The sequence below is a fragment of the Schistocerca gregaria genome, chromosome 3 (assembly GCF_023897955.1).
Source record: "Schistocerca gregaria isolate iqSchGreg1 chromosome 3, iqSchGreg1.2, whole genome shotgun sequence".
NCBI classification, from domain to species: domain Eukaryota; kingdom Metazoa; phylum Arthropoda; class Insecta; order Orthoptera; family Acrididae; genus Schistocerca; species Schistocerca gregaria.
Window position 1 is genome coordinate 779,115,371 of NC_064922.1, and position 23,569 is coordinate 779,138,939.

The 23,569-nt window shown below is 40.3% G+C and overlaps 1 protein-coding gene and 1 long non-coding RNA gene across 5 annotated transcripts in view; one reads left to right on the forward strand and one right to left on the reverse strand.

Annotated features, from left to right (window-relative positions):
* The window catches only part of LOC126354177 (caprin-1), an 87,394-nt gene extending 85,482 nt beyond the window's left edge, over positions 1 to 1,912 (forward strand). For all 4 annotated transcript variants that reach the window (XM_050003617.1, XM_050003619.1, XM_050003618.1 and 1 more), the window contains exon 13: positions 1,108 to 1,912. In XM_050003617.1, coding sequence (XP_049859574.1) covers positions 1,108 to 1,199 — 92 coding nt within the window. In that variant the 3' untranslated portion in view covers positions 1,200 to 1,912. The remainder of the gene's footprint in view (positions 1 to 1,107) is intronic.
* Positions 1 to 23,569, reverse strand: part of LOC126354179 (uncharacterized) — a 52,826-nt gene that overhangs the window by 26,597 nt on the left and 2,660 nt on the right. The window lies entirely within an intron of this gene.

A 23,569-nucleotide genomic window follows, 5' to 3' on the forward strand; every position in this document is an offset into this window, starting at 1 on the left:
AGTACTCAAGGTCTTACTTTAAAAAAAAATGATTATGAGAAGTGCTTTGAGGCTTGGAAGAAGCATTGGCAAAAGTGTTACTGTATGTGAGGGGGATTACTTTGAAGGTTGATGAATATTGATGAATGAATATTTTTTCATAAAAATGTAAAGTCACCTTAATTTTTGAACACACTTCATATGTTTCATTTGGTGCTACATCAGTTATTGTAACAAATGTTAGAACAGTTCTGGAAGGCAGATCAACGGGGAAAATTGTGGAGGCTGTTGCCCATGCTTCTGTCAGTTCTTGTGTGTGTGTGTGTGTGTGTGTGTGTGTGAGAGAGAGAGAGAGAGAGAGAGAGAGAGAGAGAGAGAGAGAGAGAGAGAGAGATTAACACTGTAAGTTACACGGTTGGTGATGCAGTACTGGTTTGGATCAGTTCTGCTAGGTTTTGTAGGTATCAGTGATACTCCCATCCAATTAGTAGAAAGTTTCCTGCTTAAACCTCCTACTACCAATGGGGTTAATATGACTCCATAAACACTTCGCAAATATGTATCTCCCTTGTTTCTAATACTATTAGTTTCAAAATACAACACATTCTCACTATGACTCAATTTTATCCTATGATGTTTCATTCATTTTTATATTTACAACTCCATAAAATTTGTGGTTTTTGCACCATCACTGGTGTCAGTACGGCCCCAGCTTAAACTATCTGTTTTTGAATGTAACATCTATGAAAATAGAATTGAACAGCTGTTATACAAAACACCTACAACAATAAAAATATTACTGCCCACTTATTTTTGTACTCATTGTTAGGGTTCCTTGCTTTGGCTATAATTGTAACCTCCCTTGTACCACTGGGGTAATATGAATGTTGTGTACTTCTAGTACTGGCGTCTATTTTACTCAACTTCGCAATGATGCACAAGTAGCTAAAATGAAAGTTCCTAGCCTAATGTATTTTTATTTGCTGTGGTAGCTATTAGTGTAAGAGTTAAAGGCTGAAAACCGATTTTTTTGTTGTTCCTGAAACCAGGTAGTCTTCTAATTTTTCTTTGCTGGTGTATTAAAGTCATCACTTTATATTTTACTAAGAAAGAACTTTGTTTTTACAGGCCAGAGGGGTGGACCTGGAAACCGTGGTGGCAACAATCCTAGAGGTGGTAGAGGTGGCAACTTTCCCCGTGGTGGTGGCAACAAGCAGTAACAGGAAATGATGCTTCTGTCTCACATTATGCCATCAGTCCTTGTTATGGCGTTATTATATGTACAGTTGAAGATGTGATCCTGTTGAGTGTGTGCTTTAACTGTATACAAGGAACAATGAGTTTATCTGTCTGTTGTGTGGAAAAAGACAACAGATCTCAAGTGACATTTTTGTTCCATGCTTTTTTTAAAGATAAAAAACTGCAAGATGTAATGTGCAATGACTAAGCAAGTAATCATACTGCATACTTCTTGAAGACTGTGCTAGATTCAAGCATTTTATTATTTGTGCAAATATAATGATCCCTATAGTTGTTGCAGAACTCTAGGGCGTGTTTGTAATTTACAGTTGCAGTACGTCTTGCCAGTTTTGAAAGTTTTGGGTACACAAGTTGAAAGAACCACGCAATTACAGACAGGTATAAAAGTATTATAGTTGTCAGAAGGCAGTTTTCACTGGACAACAACTGATATGATAATTCTTAAAAATAATTTTATAATAAAATGCCAAAAAAAGAGTACACATGTATTAAAAAATGAATAACTAAAAAATACAGAACTTTATTTCATAGGCACATAAGAGAACCTGCCTGAATTTTTGTTGACTGGTTCAGAACACTCCTGTATTTATTTTGTGCCTTATATTTGCTGTTTAGTAATGTTTTCTGTTTGACTGGTCTCAGAAAATAATTTAATTACAGAATTTTTAATCAACTTTTGTTTATTTAAAATTATTCATGATTTAGTAGTGAACCGAAATAAAACACAAGAACTTGGTTAAAGGAGAGTTGTGCTTTAGGCCACTTTGTCCACATATGTCCCATTAACATATATTGTTACCATATCTGGAAGGCAGAACAAAAAATCTTAAATATCTTCTTCACAAAATATTGCAGTTAATATGCAAGGTTATTTTCCAGACCCAATGACATAAAGCAGTGCTTCAAAAACTAAATATACATATCACTGAACCGAAGTTAAAGAACTCGAGTCTTTATTATGCTATTAGATAATAGTTTGAAGAAAAACTACTACCCACAGTAAAGTAATCGGTAGTAAATGGATACACTAGTTGTTAAACATTTAATAGCTTCAAAACATTTCAGTTTTTAGAGATTCACGCAACACTAAAAGGTTTCTCCTGGTGATACTTTATGGAAACCCATTTCCAAGAGTTAAATTTGAACAGCTCACTATAAAGACTGTAGATATCCTGTTTGTGTTCCAGAGAACATACACCATTCTTGACACAATACTGTGTGTATTCCTGCTGCAGTTTTATTAAAACACAGTGGAAAACCCTACCAGTACTGTGAGCTAATTTGATTAATTTGTTTTATCAAATCATCTTTTACAATATTTTAGCAAAATTGTGTAAAAGAGAGAAACCTCCCTCAGCAGTGCATCAGATAAAGCCACTTACGGTTGAGCAGAAATGTTAAGACATCAATCAAGACACAGTCATAAGGAAATATTATTTTGTCCTCTTCCACTACTAACCATAGTGCAAATGCTTTCTGAAATGCATACCGCATTGACACAATAACAGGATGTGAAAACTGTTCATTCCTTTTCCCCATACTCTCAACATCTGATGCTGCAGAACAACCATTGCAGAAAAATGGCTGGAATTACTGTCCACTTCAACTTCGGATGAACCTTCTTAAAAAATTTCTTTTCCTTCACAGTAATGAGAATCTTTTTGCCTCCTGTATGTGGGGGCAGATCACGTAGCACGTTCATTAAGGATGTGACATATTATTTGGGCCATGCCATATGTATTATTTGGGCCATGCCATATGCTCTTACCACTTGATGTCCTGATGACTTCTGTAACTGCCACTTTTAAATCGTGGCATGGTTGGATGTCACTGTTGCCTTTTCTGATTGTGGGGTGTTCAGCGTTGGGTGTGAGGCTCTGTAGGGCTTATTACAGTATATTTGCTGATGGGAGTTATTCTAGTTCATTTTCATTTTGACATATTCTTTAATTTGTTCCAGGCTGTGGCCATAGAAATTTCAATGGATAGTACGAAGGAAATGAATGCACCTATTTAAATTTAGCTTTCTCTCTTATTAAAGATGAATTTTGGTTTACTACAACGTGGCTATAAATGCAGAATGAAATTTTCACTCTGCAGTGGAGTGATATGAAACTTCCTGGCAAATTAAAACTGTGTGCCGGATTGAAACTCGAATTTGGGACCTTTGCCTTTTGCAGGCAAGTGCTATATCAACTGAGCTACCCAAGCATGACTCACAACCCCTCCTCACAGCTTCACAGGCAGAGCACTTGCTCGCGAAAGCTAAAGGTCCCAACTTAGTCTCGGTCCAACACAAAGTTTTAATCTGCCAAGAAATTTCAGGCTATAAATGGTATTATTTTAATTGTGATGCTTTGCTATAATACTTTTCCATATTCAGTGAGACATCTAGTGAAGATGAACTTGTACAAGGATCTGAAGTCTGCTGGGGAACATATTGCTACATGGCAGTGGTGTGCTTCTGCACAAGAACTTCGAGGTAACAAAATGCAAAGTCTGTTGTCACTGTGACCTGGATGTCAATTTAATCTCAGAATTCGATGTCATGACTTCAGACTTCAAGTAGGCACTAATAAGTAGAGAAAAGAAATGAGCATGACTCAAGAAATTCTCAAATTTCTCAGTGTGCACCATGAAACTGGAGACAATGAACATGCTGCTTCTCTCGTGGCGCACTGATGATATTTTGATACCTTTCGCAACAGAGAAATTTAATTTATTACAAATAGCAATATGCAAGCTGACTGTCTAAAATACAGTACAATGAATACCAAAAATTACTCTGCTGCAAATAATTTGTGTGGTGTGAACACTCAGTAGTTCTACTATATAGCCTGATCTCTTCAGTGGGCTTAAGGTTAGTAGTGTTGGCTGCTGATTTGTTAGTTTGATAACTGGTGTCTATGTCAAGACTCCGTATGGTACAGGCAAGTGTTTAGACTGGTGCAGTCTAAATCTGTCTATATGGATACTCTGCAAATCACATTTAAGTACCTGGCAGAGGGTTCATCAGACCACCTTCACAATTCTCTATTATTCCAATCTCGTGTAGCGAAAACCTGTATCTTTCCGTACAAGCTCTGATTTCCCTTATTTTATCATAATGATCATTTATCCCTATGTGAGTTGAGTTGGTGTCAACAAAATATTTTCACATTCGGAGGAGAAAGTTGGTGATAGGATTTTATGAGAAGATTCCGCCGCAATGAAAAGTGCCTTTGTTTTAATGATGTCCATCCCACATCCTGTATCATTTCAGTGACACTCTCTTCCCTATTTCGCGATAATACAAAATGTGCTGCCCTTCTTTGAACTTTCTCGATGTACTCAATCCTACCTGGTAAGGATCATGCACAGTGCAAGAGTATTCAAAAGAGGATGGAAAAACGTAGTGTAGGCAGTCTCCTTAGTAGATTGTTACATTCCCCAAGTGCCCTGAGTCTTTGGTTAGCCTTCCCCACAACATTTTCTGTGCAGTTCTGATCTTACGATATTTTTACTAGTCGATAAACAACAGCATTATCTGCAAACAACCTAAGAGGGCTGAGTCAGATTGTCTCCCAAATCATCTATATAGATGAGGAACAGAAAACTGCCTATAATACTACCTTGTGTTGTTTTTTTTACTCAGTGACTTTCCGTCAATTACTACAAACTGTGATCTCTGTTAGGAAATCCTGAATCCAATCACATAACTGAGATGATATTTCATAGGCATGCAATTTCATATACGGAATCCATTTGAAATTCCTTGTCAATAACACTAAACACTTTGTGCCAGTGAAGAGCCGGTTCTGTTTCACAAAAATGTTTTAGAAATCCATGTTGACTGTGTGTCAATAGAATTGTTTTCTTCTAGGTAATACATAACACTTGAACACAATATATGTTCAGGATCCTGCTGCATATTGACTTGAATGATATGGGCCTGTAATTTAGTGGATTACTACTACTGCCTTTCTTGAATATTGGTGTTACCTGTGCAGCTTTCCAGTCTTCAGGTGCAGATCTTTCGTTGAGTGAATGGTTGTATATGACTGTTAAGTACGTAGCTATTGCATCAGCATACTCGGAAAGGAACCTAATTGGTATACAGTCTGGACCAGAGGACTTGCTTTTATTAAGTGATTTAAGTTGCTTCACTACTCTGAGGATACTTACTTCTACGCTACTTTGATTCGAACTTTGGAATATTTACTACAGGAGGATCAGCTCCATCGTTTATTTTGTATAAATCTCTCAATTGCTGCCAATACTATTATTCTGAACTCAAGCCACATCTGGTCTACACTTACATTGTTAATTTTAAAGTCAAGGCGTCAAGTGAATTATCTGCGTTTCTGAATAGATAGATTTTTCGTTTTTGGAGGATTTGGGGATTACAATATTAAATCCTGCTACACAACCCTGTGTCCGTTTTGACTAGTTACTAACTCAGGATTATTTGTTGCTAAGAGATTAAATGTGATTTGACAATCATTTACTATTCGCGTTGGTTCATGAATTAACTGCTGGAAATAATTTTCAGAGAATGCATTTAGCATAGTTTCAGATGTTTTATGCGTACCTCTGGAATTAGACATGTATTTTTGCCAATATATCAAAGGTAAATTAGTCACGTACCAGACTCATACAAAATATAGTTGGTAATGTTGGAAATCACTCAAGTTTTCTTTGAACCTTTCAGCAATTGTATAATCTAAATTGGGAGGTCAGTAAAAGGATAAAATTACAAGGGTGAGTCAAATGAAAACCTTAAACATTATTTATTGTGCAGAAGTGGTACAAAGCTGTATCACTTTTCAACATAATCTCCCCCACGCTCAATGCAAGTCCTCCAGCGCTTACAAAGTGCATAAATTCCTTTAGAAAAAAATTCTTTTCGTAGTCAGTGTACAACCACTCATGCATCGCGTGGCGTACCTCTTAATCAGAACAGAATTTCTTTCCTCCCATTGGGTCTTTGAGCGGTCCAAACATATGGAAATCACTTGGGGGGGGGACAAGGTCTGGTGAGTATGGTGGATGAGGAAGACACTCAAAATGCAGGTCTGTGATTGTTGCAGCTGTTGTACGGGCAGTGAGGGGCGTTGCATTGTCACATTGGAAAAGGACACCTGCTGACGGCAATCCCCTGATTGCAGGCTGCGAATTATTTTTTAGGAGATATGTGTATGATGCACTGGTGATAGTGGTCTCTCAAGGCATGTGATGCTCCAAAATGACGCCTTTTTCATCCCAAAAGAGTGTCGTCATAACCTTCCCTGCTGATGGTTCTGTTCGAAACTTCCTTGGTTTTGGTGATGAGGAATGGCGCCATTCCTTGCTCGCTCTCTTCATTTCCAGTTGGTGGAAGTGAACCCAGGTTTTGCCCCCAGCAATGATTCTAGCAAAGAAGCCATCACCTTCTCGTTCAAAGCGCCAGAGAAGTTCTTCACAAGAATCAACACGTTGTTCTCTCATTTCAGGAGTCAGCTGCCATGGCACCCGTCTCGCAGACACTTTGTGAAAAAGAGCACATCGAGCACAATGTAGTGTGCTGACCCATGACTAATCTGTAAACATGCTGCAATGTCATTCAGTGTCACTCAGTGGTTTTCCTTGACTATGGCTTCAACTACTGCAATGTTCTGTGTAGTCACAACTTGTTGTGCCTGGCCTGGGCTAGGAGCATCTTCCACTGAAGTCACACCATTTGCGAACTTCCTACTCCATTCTTAGACTTGCTGCTGTGACAAACATGCATCACTGTACCACATGTGTGCATCTGCACTATGCTGCCACCTACATGCCATTCTGCACGCTATTTATAGCATGCTCACCAGCTTACAGGATAACGGCGCGAAATTTCGATGGAAATGACACTTAAAGTAGTAAAGGAGTTTTGCTATTTAGGGAGCAAAATAACTGATGATGGTCGAAGTAGAGAGGATATAAAAATGGAAGTGAAACATGGACAATAAATAGTTTGGACAAGAAGAGAATAGAAGCTTTTGAAATGTGGTGCTACAGAAGAATGCTGAAGATTAGATGAGTAGATCCCATAAGTAATGAGGTGGTACTGAATAGAATTGGAGAGAAGTGAAGTTTGTGGCACAACTTGACTAGAAGAAGGGACCAGTTGGTAGGACATGTCCTGAGGCATCAAGGGAACAGAAATTTAGCATTGGAGGGCAGCGTGGAGGGTAAAAATTGTAGAGGGAGACCAAGAGATGAATACACTAAGCAGATTCAGAAGGATGTAGGTTGCAGTAGGTACTGGGAGATGGAGCTTGCACAGGATATATTAGCATGGAGAGCTGCATCAAACCAGTCTCAGGACTGAAGACGACGACAACAACAACAACATTACAAATTTAAGGTTTTCATTTGACTCGCCCTCGTATTATTTTACTCTAGTTGCCAAAAATGACCTCTGCCTGTACTACCTCCATTCAAATTTTGCGACAAGATTAACTACTAACAGCAACAAACGCGCCACCACCAACTGTGTTTAGCCTATCCTATCAGAACACCATTAGGTTTTTCGCAAAAAATTCGGCTCAACTAATGTCCAGTTTTAGCCAGCTCTCAATGCCTTTAACAATTTGAGCATCAGTGCTTTCTATTACAGCTTGGAGCTCTGGTACTTTCACAGCACAGCTACGGCAATTTACAACTGTTATACTGATGGTTTCTGTATCTAAGTTCTTCCTAAGTTTGGCCTGCACCTTTGTGACTGAAGGCCTTTTTGTCTCTTCCCGAGACCATCTCAACTAAAAACTGCCAAGTCCATGCCACACAGCCCCTGCTACCTACATAGCCACCTCCTGTGTGTAATGGACTCCTGACCTATTCAGCAGAATTCGAAACACAACCACCCTATGGAGCAAGTCGAGGAATCTGCAGCCTACATTGTTGCAGAACCATTTGAGTCTCTGATTCACTCTCTCCACTCGACTCTGTACCAGAGGTCCACAATCGGTTCTCTCGACTGTGCTGCAAATGGTCAGCTCTGCTTCAATCTCGCAAGCAAGACTGGCAGCCTTTACCACTTCTGTTAGCTACTAGAAACCAGAGAGAATCTCTTCAGATTCAAATGGATCCAACATCAGCCGCCACCTGTAATTGGCTGTACCCTGTGCTCTTCGTGGCATCCAGAAGAACCTGTTCCACATCTGCAATGACTCCACCCGGTATGTACACAGAGTGCACATTGGCTTTCTTCCCCTTCTCGGCAGCCATGTCCCTAACGGACCTCATAACGCACCTATGTTGGAGCTCCGAACTATTAATAATCCTACCCTCTGTGATTGCCCAGATCTTGCAGGCTCAGAGTTTTCCTCTGTAACGGGACAGGAGACGTATATGGTTGAGCAACAGTGTCAGTCGGAGACAGCACCTGGAACCCATTTGTCGGACTAACTGGGGAGGCCTTACGTGCGGTCCCCTGGCAAGTCTCACCGCCTGCTATGTCCTGGGGTGACCTCACACTTGACCATAGGTGAGGAGTCAGCCTAAGTGCGAGCAGTAACTGGGTTGGCCACCAATGAGGACCAATCAGAGGATTTGCACATGCTGGGCGTCTGCTGGATCCCCGTGGGTGGCCCACAATAGTGGTGCCCATCCACTGCAGCTTCAAGCTGTCTAACTGGAGCCATCACAGCCTGGAGCTGAGAGCGAAGTGTCAGCAACTCGCCTCTCATCCTCACCCAATAATCACAGTCCCTATCCATACTAAAGACCGTGGAAAACTAAACTACCTAGATAACGAATTATCGGCACGTGTTGCAGAACTCTACTGTAGACGCTGATGAAAATACAGGAATTGCTGTATAACAAATTAGATTAATACACAGAGATTCAAAAACCTAACTACCGAAGCACTCAAGTGGAACTAAACAATTCGCCCCGCTTATGATCTTGTAATATATCACCAAATTGATTTACTTTGTGTCGTAAACGAATACACAAGAACTGTGGTTATTGGATATTAAATTAACATTGTGATCTGTAAAGCTCACGGAGGAGAGGCTCCAGGAAAATTGTGGCTGGCAGTACAAGAGAAAAATTAGTTTTCTGATTTTTGTTGTTGTTGAAACAAAACAACACACTGTAAATGAAGCAAAGCTTCACAAACTACTCGAGTTGGTTTTTTGGTGGATATTTTCCTTTCCCTATAAAAATTAACACTTCTTTCTGATTTTTAGGTTTTGAAGGGTTTGCTGTGAAAAATGTGCTCACTACTTTACATTTGATTCATAGTATGTTTTACATTGAAGTGTACTAAATATAACAAGCATACTGCAATTGTTTTAAAGCTAGAACAAAGGCTATATCTCAGTACAATACAGAGAAACAAGAAGTATTTTATTTGAGCTTCCAACAAAGTGCACTATATGCAAGTAGCCTACAGCTCAGTGTCTCGGTGAGTGGTTAATGGAAGTAGAGGTACTTTACTCAAAATGAGTTAGAAAAAATGACATTCTATTCCAATACGTACATAATGAAAACGCAGGAACACATTCCATCTTCAGGAACATGTTAGACAAAGGGTTTCTTTGATGCTTTTTTGTCATTCATTATTTATGACAGTGTCCTCCATGAGTTCTTCAGGAAACATTGCCCAGTTTAAACATGTTCAAGGCAAGAGATGTCAAAAAACACTTGTTGAACAATTAAAACCATCTGTAATTATCAGATTGTGAATAATTACTTGCATGGTTGCTAGTAAAACTGACATTTGATGGTGATAAGTGTATCAGTGTTGTGGGGGATACTGATTGTTCATTAAGATTTTGCAGATAGAAAACCATCTCAAGAGGCATTTTTGCTTTCTTTTTTATGGACATATTTTATCACTGTCTTACTAGCTGGTGGAAGGGAGTCAATGATTGTCTTCATTCTCTGTTAAAGGAAGCTCCGCTGCAATAGTTCAATCATCTTCCACGAACATTCAAAATATTTCTGTGAATTAAAATTAAATTAACAATTTCATTGTAGAGTGGAAGTTAAGGGTAGAGACAATGCTGAACAATTTACTCTTTCTTAGTCTAATCTTCCAAAATGTCAACATGTCAGCCAGTGGCAATTTCTTACACTGACTTTAAATAGAAGTATGGTCGGTGCGTGAAAAAAATTAAGAATAAAATGCAAAACTTTGATCACAAATTTTGCCCAACTTTGTCCACCAAGAGAACTCCATTAAAAAAAAAAGACCCCGTATACTGGGGGGTTCAAAAATTCGGTGCTCAAACAAGGTTGATGACAAAGACAAACAAATTTTATAAAGCAACCATGTGCGAGAAATGCATATTGTTGTAACAAATGTGCAGGAGGTTATTGTGTGACTGAGAATAAAACTTAAAATATTATTTTATTGTTCTGATGTATTGTGGAAAATGCATGGTGTGTTCTGTATTTATGTGGCTGATGCAAGAATTTGTGGAACCAATTATGTCTCCAAGTCAACAGGAGTAGAATACACCTCTGCCCCAAAGAGAGAAGTCTAATGGAGTGAAGTCCGGGGATCCTGTAGGCCAATGTACAGGTCCTACCCAGCCGATCCACAGATTGCCAAAAGAACTGGTTATTACTGCTTGGACTGGTTCTGCGAACTGCTCTGGGACCTTATCATGCTGAAACTACATCTTCCTCCGTACAACTAGGCATATCTCTTCCAAGAACGCTCTGCACATTGGCCACCGGAGTCTAGCAGGTAACATGCAAGGCCCAAATAAGTAGACAACCACAATACCAGCCAATGTTTACTGCATAACGCCTTTGATGACCTTGTACAACTGTAATGGATGGGGGACGAAGCAGCTGTTCGTGCAACTCTTCCTACACTAAACTCTGGTGAATACCAAGCACAACAGCAATTTACTTGTGTACTTGTCTCTGGATTGTCCTCAATGTGGAACAGCACTCCTTGCTCAATGCTAGGTGTATGCACTATCTATGGTCTGCCCAGTTGTGCATGCCATTACTAGCGTGCTGGTATTTCCCTGTTGAGTTTGGGTGCAATGATGTGAATATCTGCACATAGGGAAATGTTTGCAATACACTCACTGGGCTCTTTTGACTATTGCCTTCAGCTAGACCGCAAACAAACTGCACATCCTTCAGTTCTCCCCTTGTGTAATGCTCCATGTTGACACTGCAACTGTCATGCAGGCACTCGTGCTACCCACTTTCACTAACTGTGTCGGAGCAGAACACCACAATATACTACACATATCACAGACACATTTGGTATGATAACCTTGACACATCTCTCTGCTCCTCTCATTTATTACCTACACATTTTCAGTTCTCAGCAGTTATCTATAGCTGCCAATCCCCATTTCTATATCAGCCTTCTTTTCTGAATTTTTAATTGACTTTTGGTTTTACCATAATGGAAACTGGAATCATTTTGATAGATAGCATTTGCATTCAGAATATTGCACAATTAAATCAGCACAATAGTACAAAGCACATATCATCACTACAAAATGAATTAGTGCCTTGGTTTCTGCAGTTATCCTCATATAATGATTTGGAGACAAGGTCCAAGAAATTTGAAAATCATGGAATTTCCCAAATTATGTGGGTGCTATCAATGGAAAGCATGTGGTAATTTTTGCCCCTGCCCACTGTGACTCCCTGTTCTGTAATCACATCTTTTTTCTCCATTGTGTTGCTTTTACTATTGTCAGTGCTAACTGATGTTGGCTCCTATGAAAAGGAAGCTGACAAGAAAAATGTAGGGCACCATTTCAGAAGTGGCACTTATATGTCCAACTTCTTGCAAAATGCTCAGTTTTGACATTGTTTATCGATATGTTTTTGTAGGGGATGAGGAATTACAACTTGAGTGCACACATGTTGAAACCCTATTCCCGACCAGCTGTAAATGACAATGAGAGAGCACTTTTTAATTACCCTTTTCTGTTGAGCTCATAGGATGTGTAAAAATGTATATGTTATGAAGTGAAGTAGTTACAAAGTGACCCAGTGAATTGTTAAGCTTTTACAGATGGCTCAGTAGTGGAGTCACAAACTAAATCACATGTGCACTGCCTCTACATCAGCATAAGGCAGTACTGATCAGTGAGACATTTGTGTTTCAAGCAAGATTGTATGGAAAGGTAGGTAAATGTAACGGCACGATAGTGGCAAAGGGCAAATGTGTTTAGCCGTACCCATGGTCATAAGGTGTTTAGCGGCAGACTGTTCAACCTGTGCACAAGCAGTAGTCTGGCCACAAAGCATATCAATAGAATTGTGGTTGGAATAAGATCCTGGCTGAGAGGGACCAGAGACGAGGCTATTGCTCATGCTCACATAAAGATAACATCAAAGTTCACTGGTCTGGAAGAATGTGACTGGTTTTGAGATCACTCCGCCACCCTACTGCACCTTGACTGGCCTGCAAAACCATGAGACTTGAGAGCCCTGTAGAAAATCTGTGCGACACACTCGGATGAAACTACACGATCAGATCCTCAGCAAGTGGCTTAACCTGGATTCAAGTCCAAGGGTGGAATTACACTGCATTAAATGATACTTGTAATTATATCTCTAAGGGTGACAAATTTTTTGTCCAGTAGGCTTAGCATTAATTAAAATAGCCTTTATACAACCAGAAATAGCTGACATAATTGTAGTATACACTGAATTCACTCTGATTTATAAGCAATGTTATTCTTACTTGATCTCTGGACAAATTCTTCAATCTCCTTCCAAGCCCTGTTGTTTACATTTTGATTTTTATACAGTGCTGTCTACATCCGAAATTTGATCACCATCTCCACTACTTATTCACCTTGAGGTGCTTTGTGGTAGACATTGTCAGCGACTGGAACAGCAGGGTACTGTACAGCTCTGAACAGTGTAGCTGCACAGCTGACGCAACCCATCTGTTACCAGGACACTGCTAAGAAAACAATCCTGATACTTTCCAATGGGACAGTAGACTGCATCAGCTACTGTAGCCACACAACAGGAATCGTGCATTTACTTTCCCCTGGCTTACGCACGTTTCAATGTCTCTTAAATCATTTATGTAGGTCAAGAACAGGAGTGAGCCCAATACTTAGTTTTTTGGTGTGGTATTTTTTTATTTTTGGTTAATGTGAACCCCCCCCCCCCCCTCCACCTGTCTGAACATAATAATTCAGATAAAATTGAATCTATGTGGGCAATAGCCATAAGAGAAAATGTGATATCAGTTAAGAAATGTGAGAACCTCTTTCTGAAGAACACTGCCAAGACAATGATTGCAGCAAGTAACCAGTGCTTTTAGCATCAGTGCCTTGAACTAGCTCGGAAGCTTGACATGGACCATTGAAGGGATAAAGCAACAGAATACATGCAAGAAGCAAATGCAACATACAGGCAGATCACAATAACTTCATGCTCTGCCAGAGAAATTAAGAATGTAATTAACATCCTCAAAAACAAAAAACCCTGAGTTGGTCTCAAGTACTAAAAATATTGTTCGTCACATATCTGCAATGTTTTCATTAAAATACACAATACGTAACACAAATGTCGCGGGGGTATTTCCAGATAGACTGAAATATGCTATTGTTAGACATCATCACAAGAAAAGTGGTGGTTCAGACAATAATTACTAACCAGTCACACTGCTTACCACCACCTGAAAGTTACTGGAAAAGAATAGGTATGCTAAATCAATGACACACCACTTCCAAAATAAAATACATAGTCAGCCTCGGTCTGGACTTTAAAATGGTTTCTCAACACAATATGTGCTGTTCAGTTCAAAAATCAAATTCAAACTGGTATGCCTGTGACTTGTAAAAGCATTTCAGTGCACAGCTAACAATATTATGCTATTGGAGACCTTGCTAGTAACTGGTTTTCGTCCTGTCAAAATAAGGATGCAGTGTGTTACAAGAAGAACCTTAAGAATTGTACACACTGAAAAGGCACCTTCAGAGTGGTGAAAAAGTCAGTACAAGTGTATGACAGGGATCAATATTGGAGCCACTCTTCCACTCTTGTTACATATAAATTATCGATCATTATGTCCAATAAGCATAAATAGCTCTGTGCTAACAAAGGAAGAAGCTTAATGGAGTAACTTCAACACTTGAAAAGGTAAATAACATGTTCTTGAAATTTTCCAAATATAAAATATAGTCAACCGGTAGCATAATTTTAAAGTAAAAACCTTGACAAAAGTTCAGTGCCATTAAGGGCATCTTCTCTAGAAGGAAAGTCGTATAAATTACGTAACATCAAAAGAAGATGCCCTTAGTGGTGTTGAAAGCTGGTCATGGTTTTTTTTTTCCCATTGAACTTGTTCAGCTGGTTGGCCATATACTTCATATATATAGAAAATTTATTTACTGTTGCTGCTGTCAACCATGTTTAAAATGGTGAGATTTTCTTGAAAATTAATAGCTATGTGTCTTCAAATAATGTCACTGAATTTATATAAAACACAATAGATATATTGTGCCCAATGCCTGACACACAACTAGAAATAATGCACGAGGATAAATTGGTCAATGAAACAGAACATTCTGCATATTCTTATATTGATAAGAACGTGAACTGGAAGTCACATCTAAGTTCTGTTAAGGATAACATCAAAGAAGCTGCCCTACTTTTCCTTATTTCATTCACTAGTGTCTTACAGGATCATATTCTGGGGTAATTTGTCTCTCAGAAAAAAGGTGTTGGCGTACTGTGGTGTTCAGTATAAGCAGCATGCAAATAATGTGAACCTATGTAAGGCTGTGAAGAAAAATCTTTATTCAACTTTGTGAGAACAGAATGAAATCAAGAACAATAAATTTGCAACAAACTTGGAAGCCCATTAAAAAAAAAAAAAAAAAAAGCTAATAATAATAATGTCACTCTACTCCCTCCAAAGCACAACACTCTGACTGCGGCAATTGCCGCACAGAAGAGCGGAGCTCCTGGGATGTATGGGTATCTGTATGTGATTCTTAGACCAGCTCAAGAGCACCCTTCTGGCACCTGTACCACTGGCATCTTCTCTCCCAGGGGGTGTCCAACCTCCTGAAGGTGGTATGGAAATTCTATGTCCAGGTCCATTTTCCTGCCCTCCTTGTGGAGACAGAGGTGTGTCTTCTATCCGTGATTTCTTCATCAGTCACTAGAATGTCGGCAGCCTTCACTCCTAGTGAGACACTCTGTGCCTTACTGTTCACATATATTTCTAATAAATGTTCAACCCTCGCCAATATTCTGCATGCCCCTGAATAAGGCAGCTGTAGTGGTAGTCAAATCGTGTCTGTCCTCGGCATGACATATGGACATACACAGAGCCCTTATGCAGGAACATTTTGCTATTACCATGTTGTGGGGGCCGGAGTTTCGATATCTGTTCCTGTAGTAGTTGTAAGACGTGGCAGTTCCACACTTGTCGACTGTCCTTGTGCTGAGAGGAACTCTACTGATACCTACAAGATCTCTCCATGGACTTTTTATGCCATAGATGCTTTTAAATTTGGTTTGTAAACAGTTCAAAACCACAGTAGTACCACTGGCAAGGCTGTGGCCAGGTTATAGGTGGTTGTGAGATGATGTCGGAATCCACATAGTCCAGACATCTCCGAGAATATCGTTGACTCGAACTGGCGCCCCTGGTCTGCTGTCACATGCAAAGGCAATCGAATCTCGCTATCCATTTGAACAGAAAGACCTGTACTACTGTGTCTACTAATACGTTCATTAGCAGCCCTTCTTTGGCCCATCTTGTATATCAGTCTACTGCTGTCAAGAAATACCAAACACCTTCTGATGGCGGCAGTGGTCCCACAATGTCTGCAAACAGTTCTGTCATTCGCGAGAAATCTCCTACCAGTTTGTCAATGTGCCACCTGACTTCCCTACTCTGGCACACTATCCATGTCCTCGCCCATCTACAGCAACCTTCCTTTATGCTCAACCAAATGAACTGGTCCATCATGAGCTTCACTGTAGTGTTCACACTCGAGTGGGCCAGTCCATGAATACTTCCAAAGAATGATTTTCCCTGAATCTGTATTCCTGCTGGTCATACATGCTTAAACTGTAACCGTGTAGAGATGTTGTGCCTGTCTTTTCCAATTGCATCATGCGTTTGGACCCGTGCCAGCTGGTCGTAATCAATGTTTTGTGATATGGCTTCCACACTTGACAATAAAACAGCAACTATGTTCTCCACTCCACTAATGTGATGCTCCTCAGGTTTGCCGCAAATGGGGCTATAAATTCCGATTACCTACGGTACACTGTCCTGAAATAGGTGTTCCATTTGATTTGCACAAAAAGAATCCTAAGGGCTGCCAGTGTGTCCATGTTTTGTTGGAGGCCTGCTCCAATCACCTGCTGACTGACATCAACAACTATGGATAATTGTGCTTGTGGAACTGGATGTACCAACAGCTTTGCATTCCTCAAACTGGATTTACTTATTCAAAGGCTTTTTGCATCTCAGGGGACCATTTCATGGAATGTCTACCCGTCGTGTCTCTGCCCACTGGAGCTACTGTTAATGGTGTCTGTATCTCGACCGTACCTGGTAAATTCTGTCTGTAGAAATTCACAGCACTTTTTAATGTTGTAATGGAGGGAATGAATGGGGCAGTTAAAGACATAGTAAAATTTTTGACAAAAAGATGATTTTTGCAGATGATTTGGTAATATAGGGTGATAAAGAGGTAGATGTACAGTTACAACTTGATGCATGGAAGGAAATAATGAAAAGGTATGGATTAAAAATAAATAAAGATAAGAGTGAAGTAATGGTATGTGGAAGAGGGAAAAGGGCCAACAGAAATATTACCTTAAATGGAGAACAACTCAAAATGGTAGAAAGTTTCACTTATTTAAGGAGTGAAATACCTAGGGACGGAAGAATAATTAACGAAATTAATAGGAGGTTACAGAAGGGAGGGAATTTCTACCAAACAATAAAACACCTGATTTGGGATAAGGAAGTTGCAGAAAAAGTAAAACTCCTTATGTATAAGAATTATTACTTCCCTATTGTCACCTATAGTGGAGAAACATGGACAATGACAGAGAGGGAGTGGAGCAGACTGCAAGCAGGGGAAATGAAATTTCTCAGAGCAGTTATGGGAAAAACAAGAATGGACAGAGAAAGGAATGTAGAGATTAGAAAGGACCTTAAACAAGAAAATATGAGACAAGAAATTGGAAAAAAAGAGATTAAGATGGTATGGGCATATTAAGAGGATGCATGGGCAGCCTTTCCCCAAAATTATGGAAGAACTAAAGATGGATGGAAAAAGACCTAGAGGGCACCCAAGAATACGGTGGAAAATGGGAGTGCGAATATCTGTGGAAAGGAGAGGTGTGGCCTGGCAGCAAGTGGAGGAAGAAAAAAGGTAGGAGGACCAAGCCTAACGGAGAGGACTCGTCAGCACCCAGACCCAGCAGTAGCTGGAGTGGGATCTGGATATAGACAGACAGAAGCTGATGACTCCGGGAATCCTTCTAATGTGGTGATAATCTGTGGGAAGTAGTATTTTCCCTATGAAGGCTATTTTGTCCTTCAGGTGGCTTATACTGGCCACTGACACCCAGAATTGGTAAGTGTCTCTGTCAAAGTGTACATTTTGCTTCATTGAGGACAACTCCCAGTACCTCATCAATAATTTGTTGCCACATCTGTGTTGCATTTTTAGGCCTAAAGGAGTTCCCATGTACTTGAACAAAGAGAAGGGTGTTATTACTGCAATGCAGTCAATCATACTGAACCTTGTCATCCTTGCCGTTACATTGGTAAAGTCTACAGTATTAGGTACCAAATCAACACTGTGCAAGCATGAAGTCCCTTAAAATCACCACAAGACCTCAAAGTACTGTCCCCCCCCCCCCCCCCCACTGAATGCAACAGCGAGAGCCACAGTCTGTCAGACCTGCATATCACGCTATTCTGCAAAACTTCTTCGTATTCTGCTTTCACTGTTACAAAATGAATCGGGACTAACCACCTTGGGCGTTGCAATACTGGCTGACCTAGTATCGTTCGATTGTGGTGCATCATGTTGTGTACTACTTGCTGTATAGGTGATACTTCAGTGCTGTTCCCACCTGCTGATGACGTTAACCTCACATGGGTTACAACCAGCACAGCATTTCATCCCAATATGCCCCTGACCACTTCACTGCCTTTGTGAACTTGTGTGGTGCCAATGTTGATTTTCATTCTGATGTGTAAAGAAAATCAGCACCTAGTATGGAGTGGGATACTTCTGCTATAGCAATGGCCCATTCACAGCTCTGCCAGAAACCCAAGCTGACTGTCAGTGTACATTTACTAAGAGTGGCTATTGGTAAATTATTGGCTGTTGTAAGGCCTTCTTGCTGCGAATTTCCTGTCACTACAGAGCTTCCTACTGGCAGTATACAAACATCCAATCCAGAATCTCTAAAACAGTAACGGTCCAAACTCACATCTGTGAAGTACATTCTATGGGACGGGATAGGTAAGTAAAATAGGTTATTGACCATGTTCAGCTCCTTTCCTTGCTCTTTCCCTAGCTGCATAGCACTGTGCACCTCATGGTTCTGCCACAAAATTACCAGTGAAACCAACATACCTGTTGCTGAAAACTATTCTGGTTAATCTCATTTCCATTCCCAGTGTCTCACTTGGTTGAGCCCTTCTGTTGCTTGAAACAACTTAACACCTGTTTCTGTTGTGACTTGATCTTCTTTCACACTTCAAGAAGTTGTTGATTTGTATGTGACTGTTTGCTTATGCTGCCTCTTGTTTTTCAGTCATCAGCAACAAGTATGATGCTCACTATCTCTGAATTTCTGAGTGTTGAATAGACTTTTCTGCTAATGTTAACAGTGCAGTAATATTGTCTATTTCACATGTAACCACTGCTTCAGGTAGCTGTGCTAACCATAAATGCCTCATGGTTATGCCTGGTAAATCTGCATCTCCTACAATGCCACACAAGTGCCACCAATACTCTGAGGGGGTTCTGCTGCTGATTTGCTCGATCCTGTGATCCAGTGGATTACACATGCAGTCAATGAATGCTTTCTTCAAGTATGTATTGTTGCTTCTCCAGGTGGCTTGTGGGTTACATCTTCACCGATAGCAGCCACTCTGGCTATAAAGTGCACACTGCTGCTGCAAATTTTGTGTGCTTGTCCATTACTTCTTTATTTCTTGAATGTCATTTCTAGCATCACAAACCACAGAGCCAGTTTATCTGTGAGGAACTGTGGTGTCCCTGCCTTCGTCTAAGGTCTTTCCATGATGGAACATTTCATCCTGTTTTGTGATCATATTGGTTGCGGGACTTGTTTGCTCTGGCATCACTAACTGCAGGTCTGTGATTTGTCTTTGCAGATTGTCCTGTAAGGCTGCCAACTGCAATCTCGACTCTTCTCTCTTTGCATTATTACCTGACGATACTGCCCAATTTGTCCATTTGTACAAACTTAATCTCTATTTGCACTGAAAAAATATAAAGATGCACATTTAGCTCTATTTGTTTGCAGGGTCACCAATTTACAGCAATATTCGCTATTATGCCATGCAAGTAATGGCCATGAAGAAAAACTCTTTATTCAACTTTGTGAGAAAAGAATGAAATCAAGGATAATAAATTCTTAACAATCATGGAAGCATTATCAAAACAAAGAGTAATAAAAATGTGACTCTACTCCCTCCAAAGCACATCACTCTGAATAATTGTGCATTTATTTTCCCTGATTGTGGCAACTTCTATGGGTTGCACAGAAGCATGTAACAAGGACATGTAAAAACCACTATAGAACCTCTTGTAGACAGCTCTTAAAATATTTACACATACTGAGAACAGCCTCACAGTATATCTACTCTCTTATGAAGTATTGTCAACACTCGATCACGGTTTGAAAACAACATAAAAGTCTAGAATAGGGTCAGTGGCGCACATATGTGTTTTGTGCGGGAAAGTTGTCAGCACTTGCCCTGAGATATGATGGGAGCAAAAGAAGGTGTGTCAGCTGTTTGTTACGCAGCCAATCGGAGAGCAGCAGACAGACGGGTTTCAAAGTAATACATTCGGGGTAAAGGGTGGAACATTGTTGTAAATGAGGTTTATAAATTTAATTGCTCCCTGTTTGGGTCACAGCTATTCAAAGTTTGCTAGTACCTGCAAACCAAAGACAGTGTCGCAAACTATTATATATTCAAAAAAGCAATGAAATATTTCTCTGCTCTGTAGCTACACAATCAATCTGCATGAGCACACTAAATAAGTGGATCAATCTTTTTCAATTAAATCATGGGAGAAGGTAGGCAGATCAATATTTATTAACATATTGAACGTGCAACTCTATTATGAACAAAAACTGATCCACCTACCTTCTCCCATTATTTAATTAAAAAAACATTGATGCAATTACTCTGTGGGCTTGTACAGATTGATTGCATAGTCATTTCACTACTGCAACTGACACAATTTTCTTATTATTATTGCCCATATTATCTAACATATAAACTATCTTGTAAGTGCCAAAATGTAATAGAACAAATAAAAGCCCATAAAACACCACACTGAACAACGTACTTGTGGTGAGACAGTCGCAATTTCTAAAATTCATCACCTCTGGCATGCAGGTGAGCACTGCGGTCCTGGGTTTATGGATAAACTATAAAGATCCACTGCATTACGCCACATACGAACAGACCTGGCCTGCGGGCAGATTGGTGAGACTAGATCTGATGGGCTGGGCATGCACATAAGTGGGAACTGAATGGCTTCAAATAAGCACGCCCAATCCATTAGATATACCCACAGAAACAACCTGCAGTTTTGGCCCGTTGTGGAAGTCCACTCATGTGGCCAACCATTCATGAGCCACGGACAGCATGTTGATGAAATGAGACCACGGTGATCAGTCCATGCAACAGATAAGTTTGTCAAATATTTGTCGCGTCAGCAGCTCTAGGCTAGCTGCAACAAGTGGTGGCAGCACTGAGTGCAAGTTGAGGGGAGAAGCGGTATTAATGAGGGGGTAGGGAAGCGGTGCATGTAGTCATTTGCACCAAGCCAGTGACGATGCATGACACCTCAGTAAATAAACCATTTCATCTACTGAGACAAAAACGAGATTTTTCCAGTGTGGTTGTTTTCCCTCCCAATGTGATTGAAATTCCCTGATTTCCAGAACCTGTGGCAACCCTGCACTGGTTTTGTCAACGAATCATACCACTGGCTAGGCAAAACTGATGCGCTGCAAACCTATGAGCAGTAGATAAGTACAGCCATGACTACTGCTGGCCCTGATATAGACTTTAGGCAAAACAACAGCATCATTAAATCTTAAGAGGCACAGAAAGGAGTGGAGTATTCTGCCACAAAAATCTTTGCTCACTTACCCTGTGATGGAAAACATTTAATAGACAATAAAGGGAACATCAAACACAAACCGAAATTATACATTAATGTATGCAAACAGTAAAGGAAAATGGGGGTTGGGGTCGGGGGCAGAGAGAATAAACATAGTTATTCCTTACTTAAGTATTCATTAAAAAAGCTTCAATCATATAAATAACAAGCACATTGCCAAATTTTTCACTGAGAAAGCTGTAAAAATGACTCATTCAACATCGCCGCTAGAGGTCACAATCATGATCCCACAAGGCAGAAGAAAGTGGTAACCCTCAGGTTAGTAAGACTTAGTCTGTCACTTATAAACTGGTGTGCAAAACTTAAGGATGGTAATAACTTTTGCATGATGTGTCAATGCCACGTAGACAGTGCTCGATTGATGCAACTTGGATCTGCTACAGTGTAGTACATACAATAAAAGAAAGAAACATGCAATGAGACAAATGGAGTTTTATTCAAAGAAAGCAATCACACTTAAGTTATTGTGATTGATGAAGGCACAGTGGACATTATGGAACATTGGACATGGTTCTTAATAGTGTGAGATCAGCATGGGTGGAAGTGCCTGCTCTGCAACTAGCTGGCCCACAAGCTTTCTTGTGGCACTGCGATCCATTCCTCCAGCTGTGTGGCTGACAACAACTGAATGCTTCAAGGTGCTTGTGGACATACTGCAATGTCTCCCCAACACATCCACATGTGCTTGATGGGATTTAAGTCGGAACAGGCAAACCAATCCAATCACTGAATACCCTCTCATTACAAGAGCACCACCTGCACAGTTTTAATGTGCTCATGCATTGCCATCAAAAATAAATAATCAGGGCTGAATGCAACCTCAAAATGGTGCGCCTGAGGAAGGAGTAAAGTGTCACAATGACACTGAGGGATGAGTGTACTGCGTTCAAAGATTGGGAGGTCAGTACATCCGCACAATGTTATGCTTACTCACACCTGGACCACCACAATGATAATATTCAGCAATTCTGGACATACCTTCGTATGCGAGAAGTGGGAATATGTAACATGTCTATGGACATTGTTGAACATGATTGTTTTGGTGGACCAGGTATTATGCCATTGGGGAGACATAATGCTGCATGGGTGCACTACAATCTTTGAACATGGTATGCTCACAGGTCAATGTTTTTGTGACACTATACTACTCCCCCGTGTCCATTTTTTCTGGTGTGCACCAAGCCCTTTCTTAATTTTTGCGGATGACAATATGTGACCCCATTGAATAGTCCAGGTAGAGAAGCTCTTGGGATGAGATGATTGGGCTGCCCATTCCCTGACTTAAATCCCACTGACCACATATGGGATGTGTTGGGGAGATTTATTGCATCATGTCCACATGCACCAGTAACCATCCAGCAGTTGCCACACACACTGTTACAAACCATGTCCCACATGACTTCAGCGTAATTATTGTCTTTAAATAAAAATGTAACTTCTGATTGTCTCATAGTGTTTTTCTTTTGGCTATCTCCTGTACTATAATCTACCATTTCTCGGCATGTGGGTCTGCTCCTGAAAACTGAAAGGTTGGCCAAATGCAGGAAGTGAGTAGGAGCAGGAAAAGGTAAGACACATCGGTACTGCGTTTCAACTTAAATAGGCAAAAAACAAGTTAATACATGGTTACATAACTTTGCAATGAGGCGCAAAGTCTTAGGCCCATCGTAATTAGTACATAGTCTCAATAGCAAGCGAAGTGTCCCGGCCATCTGCTCTTGATCAAATGGGGAGAATCTGCAGTGAGCTTTTAGATCTGCACAGCGCCTGCTAGAGGGCGCTATCGTCGGTGTCGCTTGTAGTGTCAACTTAAGTACTTGCACCTATGCCATGGCATCGTGGCTATCGATACCACAACTAAGTTTTGCCTGCCAATGTATGTAGGGTAATGTTTTTTAATGCATACCACACTGGTCACAAGCAGTTCCCTATGCACC